This window comes from Sander lucioperca, chromosome 15 (genome assembly GCF_008315115.2).
Source record: "Sander lucioperca isolate FBNREF2018 chromosome 15, SLUC_FBN_1.2, whole genome shotgun sequence".
NCBI lineage: Eukaryota > Metazoa > Chordata > Actinopteri > Perciformes > Percidae > Sander > Sander lucioperca.
Window position 1 is genome coordinate 3,704,055 of NC_050187.1, and position 11,960 is coordinate 3,716,014.

Consider the following 11,960-nt stretch of genomic DNA (forward strand, 5'->3'; position numbering starts at 1 on the left):
GGACTGCAGATGGAAAGTAGTTACTTTAACTAATTCTGGCATATTTACATGGTGTTTTTATACAACAATGTTCATAAATATTCATGGTCCCTATCAAATAAACCAATAAAATAAAATCATCCTCACTGCTTGAAGACTTTGTTATGCAAGAATTTTCGCAGCAGATTAATTAATACGCATCAAATTAGGATGACAGATACGATGAAACCCATATGAACATTTCCGACTCAGTGTGCAAGGGGCCTGGTGCTCTAATACTTAAGGTGTCACTTCAGTATTTCCATGCTGGTGTGAGTTGTGTTTTAAAGGTGTGTGTATAGCCCTGTGTGCGTGCGTGCATGCGTGCGTGCGTGTGTGCGTGCGTGTGAGAGTGTGTGTGTGCGTGCTCAAGGAATATAGAGCACTGTAATCAGTCTGTGCATGGGTGTGTTTTGTGGGTTACTAGCATGTCTCATTGATTCAATTACACACAATAAATCGGGAGAACTGGTGTGTGCGTGCATGCATACGTGCGTGCGTGCGTGCATGCGTGCGTGCATGCGTGCATGCGCGTACCTGGATCTGCTCGGGTGTCCACTGGTCCAGATTGACAGATTTGACTCTGGAGATGTGGACACCCAGGTTGCGGTGGATGCCGGCACAGCGGATGCACATAAACACCCCGAGGTTCCATGATGCCCATCGAGGACCTGAAAAGGGAAAAGAGAGAGAAAGAAAAGCTGCACTCGTTCAATTGTTTTTTAAAGGTCCTGCTATGTTATCAGTTTAACTGACTCAGTAACACTGCTGCAGAGAGGAACATTTGAGACAATGTAGATTCAGTCTTTCAATTCCCTTTCAATTCAAATCTAAATTGTGGAAGTGATGAATTAAAACTCGGTTAAATGAAATAGCAAACGTGTGACTGCTATTCTCTCGGAAATTTTTCACCTAACACAGTCCATCAAAAATGTGCTTTAAAAATGCAGAGGCAAGTCTCACTTCCATGAACTGGACAGCTGTTTGACTGACAGGTGATTTCTGGAAAGTGCAGTAGCGTGCAGGTACAGTACACTATTAGAGTTGAGCAGAAACCCAATGAGTTAATAAGAAAAGATAAAAAAACAGCACAAACATTCAAAGCCTTTACTTACTTTGGTGAAATTGTCTCACTTAAAAAGTAGTATTTCAAAAAAGTACATACTTCAACTGGAGGTTATCCTGAGACATTTTGAACACATTCTTATCAAAATTGCTCAGGAAGTTAGCAAAAGATGCTTGCATCGGTGGATGAGGCCAAGGAATTTTTGACGGCTCACCGTAGTGCCTCTTAGTGCTGTGACGGCCGTTCAATAAACTTGACCGGTGGGGCTTATAGTCCATGGGCCAGACCAGATATTGGTACCATCTGGGTGGGCAAAACCATACCTATACTAAATTGTTTATGGGGTTAATATAAGTTAATTATAATATGATAACCTTTCCACAGGCCCAGCTTTTTATACTTTTTTTTAGAATTAATCATTTTCCTACTTTTATGTATTAGAATTATTTTTGAAAAATACACAAAACGTCCAGTGCCGTAGTAACAGTGATCTAATATTAATCCCAAGCAAACTAAAATATATTGTACATATTAATAGGCATAATAAAGTCGATATCTTTGAATTGAACATTGTTTTGAGATGTAAAAAATATAAAAGAAAAGAAAAATAACACACGTATTGTCGACTCTACACTGTCTACTATTGGAAAGTCATAAAATGTACGGACGATTTATTCTTAATTTTTGTATAATATATTTGAATTAGTTTTGTTATCAGGTTCATGTGGAATGTATTAGGTTTCAGCTTTGTAACACAAGAAAAGAAGAAACGTTGAATTTCAGGTAAATATTAACACATATGCCCAGAAACCCCATTATATTCCAAAATCTGTTTATATTGGTCACAACCTTCATTGCTATTATATTGCCGTTTTCTAACCACAAAATAAACACACACCCAGCTAACAGGGAACGTTCCCAGAACATTCACTAACGTTCTTTAAAAGTTGTGTAAATGATGCCTAGACTGCTAGCTAGGTAAATATTACGACTGCCTTCGGAGTTTCCTATATCTGCGTCCACGTTGTCAACATAAGACACGTTGCGTTAGTGCTCCTTTTGTACCATAATTTTATTGAATGAAATGTTAAGCTTCGCTCCTACGAGATGGGTGGGTTTTTGTTAGCTACATACAAAGCTAACTGGCTATAGTTAGCCTGTATGCTAGCGGAATTAGCTAACATTGCATAACCAGCCAGCAACTTCGGCAATCGGTAGTAGTTTCGGTAAGCTAACCACGACAGTATTGTCGCCCACAATCAACCTCTGCTGCTAAAAGCAGTCAATCTGCAGTGATGCTTGAAATAGAGACGTTTGTGGATGTGTTAGCTGTCGTGGTTAGCTCGCCGGAACTACTACCGAAGCTGCTGGCTGGCTACGCAACGTTAGCTAATTCCACTAGCACAGGCTAACTATAGCCAGTTAACTTTGTGTGTAACGTAGCTAACAAAAACCCACCCATCTCGTAGGAGCGAAGCTTAACATTTCTTTCAATACAATTATGGTACAAAAGGAGCACTAACGCCACATGTCTTATGCTGACAACGTGGACGCAGATATAGGAAACAAAGAAGGCAGTCGTAATATTTACCTAGCCGTCGAGGCTAACGCTGTTGCGCTAACGTTAGCAAAACGTCGGCGTAGCTTTAGCTAGCTGTCTAAACTTGTGAAAAGCCGAACAGCATCCCCATCCAAGTAATAAATGAACACTAGCTAGGCAAATATGTTGTTACTGGAGCTAGTAGGGTCCATCAAAACGTGAGATATCTAATCGAAAATGTGTTTACAGCGTCGGGGGATTTCACAGGTAGGACTGACAAGTTAGCAAGTTAGCCCATAGCTAGCATGATGCCTTCTATTTCTAGATCTAGCTAGATTACCAGTACTTATCTGAACTAGCTAACGACATGATCACTGTCACTAAATATAAAGAAAACATTGACTTTCACTCGGTGCTATTCACTGACAGTAAAAACACCTCTTCCACCTCTTCCTCATCCCAGTCAGTCACCATAGTTCTAGTACTAGACTGAGGCACGTCTCCCCAACGTGACGTCATCACCGAATTGCGTTAAAAAACCCACTAAACGACTAAAACGGCGAAAACTGGCCTTTAACACTATTTGGTGACATTTTTAACAATGATATACATATGTTGAGTACTTTATGTACCCATTAATCAACAGTGGTGGTTAACCTGCAACATGGGCTTTAAGCATACAGCCGCACACACACACATACGTTACACACAGATGAAAACGTGAAAACGGACCAAAAAGGGCTCCCAGAGGGTTAATATTAATTATTAGTACTTAAGTTTCGGCAGCTATCATTAGACAAGTAAATTATCTTTCATTTTGTGAGATGTGTTCCACATAGTAGAAGTCCTCACTGATTTTGTTATTCCTGTAGGTTGCAAGGTTTGATGGTTCTCTGAATAAGTGATGGATTCGGCAAGTCCCTGCAAAGGCATCCTGCCAAGGAAGCGGTCCCGCATGGATTGCATCATCCACTGCTCTGACGAGGATTCCAACTCACACTTGGTGTCACCCAAGAACCTGGACTCATGGAAAACTTTGTTGAGAGCAGCAGAAATAAGAGGACATATCCAAATTCTGGACATTGCCAAAGAGTTGAGCGAGCGAGAAATTCCACCAGTGCTATATCATCGCAAGTGCCGCAGCATTTTCACGATGAAGAAACTCTTAGATGCTATCACAAGAAAGCCATCTTCCTCAGCTTTTGAGAATGCAGAAGAAGGAGGGCATCTCGGGGTGTTCCAAGCACGTCAAGGGTTTATGATGAACTGTGTATCTTCTGTGTGAAATCAAGCAAGTACCAGAAGGGCCAAAACACGAGGGAACCTCTCATACAATGTTCTGAGTTACGTGCAGATGACCGGATCCGGAAAGCAGCAGGCATCAAGTTAGACCAGCGGATGCTTGCTATCACTAGTAGAGAGCTTGTTGCTGCTGAGGGACATTATCACAGATCCTGCTATCGAGCATACACACGTGTCGCCGAGCCTGCCGCCAGCTCCAAGGCAAAGGAACAAAGTGGGAATGCAGAAGAACTATATCAGACAGCAGAAAATTATTCCTATGAAGAACTGTTCTCGTACATTCGGAACGAACTCTTTACAAACCCACAGGTACTGCCAATGACATACCTTGCATCAGGATTCGAGTCATCCATGAAGGCCCTTGCGGTCACCGAGATCAAGCCCTCAACCAAGAAACACCTTCGCCGTAGAGTGGAAAGTGAGCTGGCTGAGTCCATTCATATCATACCTGATGACAATGGGAGGCTTCTTCTCTATCCCGACAGCCTGACCATGGCCGAGCTTGTGAAAACCACATACTCTTTAAAGATGGAACTACAGCACACCAGATCTATCAAATCTGAGGATGTTGTAACAAAAGCGGCGGCGCTGATGAGAAACAACATAAAAAACCAAGACACCAAGCAGGAGTGGCCACCAGATGTAGAACGAGATGAAGCCATCATTCCTGAATCCGTGACCCACTTCATGCACACACTTCTGACTGGAGGCAGTGAGCACGGAAGTCCCCCTGAAAGAGTCCAGCGACTTGCTACCTCCTTTGGCAGTGACCTAGTCTTTGCTGTCACTTGTGGCCGGATCAAGCCGCCGAAGCACGTTCTTCTGCCATTTGCTGTGAAGTCTTTGACAGGTAACAGAGAACTGGTGCACACTGTGAATCGGCTCGGTCACAGTGTTTCCTATTCTCAGTTGGAAGAAGTTGACACGGCTCTGTGTCTTTGGAAGATGGAGCTGTCGAAGGATGGTATTCCACTGCAAGCGAACATCTATCCAGGCATCTTCACCACACTGGCGTATGACAATATTGACCGACTGGAAGAGACCATTAGTGGAGTAGGAACGTCTTACAGAGTGAATGGTATTGCCATCCAGGCGAAAGCGATCATTCCGGCTGCACCTGAGAGGCACGCAACAGCAGTCATGAAGTCAAAGAGGAGAAGAATCACCCCCACACATCAGATGCTACCCATCTACAATGCTGGCCAGAGAGTTGGACCACCAAAGACCGCAACTGCTGACGCTGACTATGGTGCACAGGTCCAGGAGGCAAAGGCAAAGAACATAGCCTGGCTGCTTGCTAGGATGTCTGCCCCCGAGGCTCAGACTGTGAGCAGCTGGACTGGATTTAACATCCAGACCTGTGACCAGGTTGAGGTGGTACAAGACACTGTGGGTTACCTGCCGACCATCAATGCGCCTCCTACAGAAATATCAACTGTCTACGAGGTACTCAACCAGACATTAGGCATAATGGAGTCCCTGCAGTTGAAGACAATTGTTTGTGTCTTTGACCAAGCCCTGTATGCCAAGAGAGAGATATAGTATGCCGCTTCTGTCAACTTGGAATGCAGCATGTAATAAAGTTTGATTGATGACCGGCAGGTCAAGAGGTCACGAGCTGTCAAAAACGTGATTTACATCTGCCAGATGTTTCTGACGCAATCCTTCTGGAACCTTCCAGAAAGAGGGCGTGCCTCAGACCGGATATTACCAGGGAAGAGAACGGAAACTACGTATTAATGCATCAAGACAGGAAATTGCGTGTTTTTAAATGAACCAATGAGCAAGAATGAAGTATCTTTACACTATTTGAAGCAGTTATACATATAACTGTGAGTCCAGAGAGTGGGTAAGACTGGGTTGTAAAAAAGGAATGTTCAAAAATGCAAGGCTCCTCTTACAACAGGCTAAGGAAGTAGCTCTAATAAGCGTGAATGGGCCTAAGCCCCAAAGGTCAATGCATCTCCACCCACACACACACACACACCCACCCACACCCACACACACACACACAGGCGTTACATTTTGTAAAAAAATGTTGATCGTATGTCTGTGCATGCTTAGCTCTGGTTGGTATGTCTGGCTCACACTGTCCTCTGCCCTCCTGCGTCCTCCGCTGCTCCGTACTCATCTGGCTGTGCCTGCTTCGTTCTGGCCCGGGGATCTGTGTTCACTCCCCTTTTCCCTCCACACCTATTTTTCCCATGCCCGAACACTCTACCGGAAATTACGTTTTCAGTTCAAATGAGCTAACCAGTGAGAAGTCAAAAAAAAACATTTTACATCAACATTCCCTGTACCATAAATGTGGTATTTTTCATCAGATCACACAAAATCACACATGGCATTTGAACACATAACATTCATTTGGACTACTTTCTTTGAATTTTGAGTGATTTATTCAACCTGGTCACACTTTTTTTTTGTTTACGGTCAAAATGTAGGAATGAGTATAATATTCATCCATACACACACTCCTACAACTTTCTTGTGCTTGTGTACCATTATACACATGAAACACACGCACACACACACACACACACACACACACACACACACACACGAAACACACACACACACACGAAACACACACACACACACACACGAAACACACACACACACACACACACACACACACAAACAGACACAGTACATGTTGTCATGTTGTCGCCTGTGCATGTGAACCACTAATGTTCGCCCACACATGCATATGAATTTTAACTTGTGAATACAAAACTTATTTTGTATCATTTTAATTTAACTAGCAAAACAGATTTGTAGTGATTGACATTGACAATTCACAATGACAGACATTGACATTGACTTAAAAGATTGGTTGTGTTTGATGTGGTGAAAGATGCCAATTTAAAAAAGATAACATAGCAGCAAGTAGTTTAGCTAATTATATGAAATATACAAACATTTTTAAACCCTATGTGATCAGTGTTAAAAAAGAAAAGGAAAAAAAAAAATGTAAGATGAGATTCAACTTTGCACCCCGACCCAAATTTGTTTCTTTGTAAAACACCAACATTAAAAGTAAGTAGTACTACCTTGCATTTTACTCTGGTCTCATGTTATCTGCATTTCAACCTGAGCTCAATTATTTATAATAATAATTAATTATACAACGCAATATGCAACTGACAACTTTGTCTTAATATTTGATGGCCTGTTCAGAGAATGACCGACAAATGATACATCACTTAAGAGCAGAAACTAAGAATTTAAGACCACAATTCTTTATCCTGTAAAAGTATCACTGAAAAGACCCTGAAGGGTGTTGGAACGGCAACTATGGTTACATCAAAACTCTGACTCAAACAAGGTTCTTGTTATTTACTAGAAAAGAGAGGATTTAAGAAAACTATAAGAGATAGTTAAAAAAGAAAAAGATATAGGAAGCTTGGCCCTCTAAGCGAACTGCTATTTTATTTACGAATTCGTATATCCAAATGTGATATTGTTCGACTTTGTATTTCTATTATTGTTATACAATGTTCTGTCTTTTTTATATCTACAACATCTATCAATGTTGGAAGATCTCTCTTGGAGTAGACTAGTTTCTCCCTTTGACAGAGCAAGGGCCTCTAGCTTGCAGTTGTCAGCTAAGGTCAAAGGTTGACCTCTGCTCTGCAGCACGCACACACACACACACACACACACACACACACACACACACACACACACACACACACACACACACACACACACAGCTGTTTTATTGTTTCCTTGACCCATTTTTAGTCTTAAGTACTTAATACAAGAAACAAATTAACAACATCAGTTAGTTGCAAGGATATATAATACAAATTACTGCAATGATTATCTCTCTCCTATATTGAGTAGTCAGGTCAGTCTTTACCTAAACACCTTTATGCTTTATACAACTTGACATTAATGTAACTTTAAATAAAAGCCTCATACTACTACTTTATGTGAAATGTCCAAATAGTTATGAGACAAACTGCTGATTCTAGTTTTAGTGATATATAATTCAGACCTGGGTAGCTTAAGTTGACTGACATTCGATAAAATTACCAACCAGTTATTGATGGAATGCACAATGCAACAGGCAACTTTCCCTACCACAGGTCAGTCTTTACCTAAACACCTTTATGCTATGTACAACTCGACATTAATGCGTAACAACTACGTTTTAACCAGCTTTATCTTATTATCTTGTATGAACTTTTAGAAATAGTAACATATCATATATGCTGCATGAAAACGCGAGCCATAGCAAGGGGCCTCTAGGTCAACCTCTGCTCTGCTGAACACACACACACACACACACACACACACACACACACACACACACACACACACACACACACACACACAGACACCAGTGGTATGTCAACAGCTATACATTTATGTCCACATACGTTCTCGCTTAGTAGTTATCTTTTGATTGGATATGTCATTAGATTAAATGCCCGTAGGAAAATAATTTCCAAACACAACCACTCAAGCTAAAAAGCATTGAGGGTTAAAAGCCACATGTCCCATTGTAGCCTTTCATCTCACTATATACACAGTTTGGTTTTATTTGTTAACCCTGTGTTAACCTTGTTAAGCTGTAAATGTAGCAATTCTTCTCTCACTTTCATAAGGAAAATTGTAGGGTATATCTATCCAATTACAAATGCAAAGCCCCGCTTATTAAACAAGAACAAGAAAATATATGAATGGATTTAAACACCAGTGCAGCCAAACACTATGAACAATCTTCATTTAGACAACACACACCGGCACTCAGAACATACTGAAAGTAAAAACACTAGCATCAAACACCAATACAGAAACTAGAAACTTTTAATATTTACAGTTTGGATAATTTGACTGATTTCACACAAATCAATATTTTCTTTAAAGAAAAAATATTTCACCTTAATTCATTTTATTTTATAACATATTAGTTTTTTAGGTAAACAAGAAGGAATGAAAATCATCTGTTTGCGTCAATAGATAGATTTTTTTGTTTTTTTAGTAATGTATGTACATACTGGAAAAACAAGAATTGATTATTTTGGAGGTGGTGCTTCCGGTTCCGGTGATATGGCAACAGTTTGATTGAGCTCGCTTATTCCTACCCCCAAAAGTAATTTTGTACTTTGTTTATCCTACATCTAAAGAGGAAAATATGCCAGGCAGCAGAGGTGGGACAAAGTCATTGTTATGCAAGTCACAAGTAAGTCTCAAGTCTTTGCCCTCGAGTCCCGAGTCAAGTCGAGTCAAAGATGAGGCAAGTCCCGAGTCGAGTCACAAGTCCTACCATTTTAGTTTCGAGTCATTTCAAGTCCTCTTACCACAGAAATAAAATGTATACAAATCATGTATGTCTGTAAGATTTGTATTTATTTAAACCTCTTTTTATACAATGACATTAATCAAATAAGGGTCCGCATATTTTGCAAATTGCAACTCTTTTTTTGTCGACTACCTCGTAATTTTTATAGCCAAACGAAACTATCTTCGGTATCATTTTGCCAACTGGCGCGTTGTTGCTTGTGCTTCATTGGTTGTCTTGCAATGTGCCTGCTTAGATGCTGTCGAATCAAAACAACGTGGGACTACAGTGATTGGCAGGCAGCGCGCGTGCTCTCTGCATGCATACAGGTGGTGCACATTTTTTCAGAGCAACGCGGGCGTGTGAACATTTTCTTCCCCAGTTTTCATGGGAAGTAGCAAGTCTTCTCGAGTCAAAAGGCGCAAGTCCAAGTGAAGTCACGAGTCATTGATGTTAAAGTCCAAGTCGAGTTGCAAGTCTTTGTACATTTTGTCGAGTCGAGTCTGAAGTCATCAAATTCATGACTCGAGTCTGACTCGAGTCCAAGTCACATGACTCGAGTCTGACTCGAGTCCAAGTCACATGACTCGAGTCCACACCTCTGCCAGGCAGCAAAAACTAGTTATGAACGAGTTATGAACCTTCGCTCCGGAACGCATAAGGAGACTAATAAGTATTAGCCAAAGAAGAAAACGGCAAACAAACAAATTGCCGGGGATGCAAGCAGCATGGCTGACTTAAGTGAAATATACAAATTGTTTGCAGAGTTAAAAAATTCCTTAAGCAATGAGTACAAAGAACTGAAAGATTTTCGTCAAATCGCCCGAACACCTTTTCAGTCTAGCGTTTTCAGGGCAATATAATCTAAGACACATGTCTTTCTTACCGATTAACAACAGCGAGGATGACATAGCCTTGATTCAGAGGACGCACCATGAATGCAGCGTCGTGCCTACCGGGCGAACCAATAACATTTTCATTGTGGCGTTTACTACAGCTTATGGGCGCCTAAAACGGTACAGTTATTTAGAAAAGTTGCAGCAGAACGTTCGCTATACAGATAGTCTGATATATGTGACGAAAGAGGGCGAGGCACCTCTGGAGCTGGGTAATCTTCTTGGCGAGCTTACGGATGAGTTGGGTGGGGACACTATACAGGAATATGTAGCAGCCGGACCAAAAAGCTACGCGTACCAAACCAAAAATCAGAAAAAAGTAGTAATGAAAGTAAAAGGTATTACCCAAACTCGTGAATGCTGTGAACAAATCAACTTTGATAGTGTGTCAGAGCTGGTGAAGGGCTACCTCGAGGGAGCTGAAGAAATGGCCCTTGAGACTCCTCAGCATGTTATTAAACGCGATAAAAAAGGGTTTCTGTTGAAAAACTCGTCATTTCAGAAAAGGTTTAGAGTCGTTTACGACAAGAGGAGGCTATTTCCTGACGGTACAACTCTACCTTTTGGCTACTAAGGACGCATGATGGAAGAGATTGATTTTGATCCAAGGTTAAAGGGGCCAACTATCAGACATGAAAATGGCCCCTTTAACCTTGGATCAAAATGCTGCAACTTTTCTAAATAACTACAGTTTTAGGCGCCCATAAGCTGTAGTAAACGCCCCAATGAAAATGTTATTGGTTCTCCCGGGAGGCACGACGCTGCGTTCATGGTGCGTCCACTGAATCAAGGCTATGTCATCCTCGCTGTTGTTTGTCGGTAAGAAAGACACGTGTCTTAGATTATATTGCCCTGAAAACGCTAGACTGAAAAGGTGTTCGGGCGATTTGACGAAAATCTTTCAGTTCTTTGTACTCATTGCTTAAGGAATTTTTTAACTCAGCAAACAATTTGTATATTTCACTTAAGTCAGCCATGCTGCTTGCGTCCCCGGCAATTTGTTTGTTTGCTGTTTTCTTCTTTGGCTAATACTTATTAGTCTCCTTATGCGTTCCGGAGCGAAGGTTCATAACTCGTTCATAACTAGTTTTTGCTGCCTGGCATATTTTCCTCTTTAGATGTAGGATAAACAAAGTACAAAATTACTTTTGGGGGTAGGAATAAGCGAGCTCAATCAAGCTGTTGCCATATCACCGGAACCGGAAGCACCACCTCCAAAATAATCAATTCTTGTTTTTCCAGTATGTACATACATTACTAAAAAAACAAAAAAATCTATCTATTGACGCAAACAGATGATTTTCATTCCTTCTTGTTTACCTAAAAAACTAATATGTTATAAAATAAAATGAATTAAGGTGAAATATTTTTTCTTTAAAGAAAATATTGATTTGTGTGAAATCAGTCAAATTATCCAAACTGTAAATATTAAAAGTTTCTAGTTTCTGTATTGGTGTTTGATGCTAGTGTTTTTACTTTCAGTATGTTCTGAGTGCCGGTGTGTGTTGTCTAAATGAAGATTGTTCATAGTGTTTGGCTGCACTGGTGTTTAAATCCATTCATATATTTTCTTGTTCTTGTTTAATAAGCGGGGCTTTGCATTTGTAATTGGATAGATATACCCTACAATTTTCCTTATGAAAGTGAGAGAAGAATTGCTACATTTACAGCTTAACAAGGTTAACACAGGGTTAACAAATAAAACCAAACTGTGTATATAGTGAGATGAAAGGCTACAATGGGACATGTGGCTTTTAACCCTCAATGCTTTTTAGCTTGAGTGGTTGTGTTTGGAAATTATTTTCCTACGGGCATTTAATCTAATGACATATCCAATCAAAAGAT

The 11,960-nt window shown here is 40.6% G+C and overlaps 1 protein-coding gene across 1 annotated transcript in view; it reads right to left on the reverse strand.

The window, feature by feature from the left end:
* Window positions 1-1,362, reverse strand: part of smap1 (small ArfGAP 1) — a 235,402-nt gene extending 234,040 nt beyond the window's left edge. The window contains exons 1-2 of the mRNA XM_035992468.1: window positions 1,299-1,362; window positions 556-689 (exon numbers count right to left, since the gene is read on the reverse strand). Coding sequence (XP_035848361.1) covers window positions 556-689; window positions 1,299-1,362 — 198 coding nt within the window. The remainder of the gene's footprint in view (window positions 1-555; window positions 690-1,298) is intronic.
* Window positions 1,363-11,960: the final 10,598 nt, after the last annotated feature.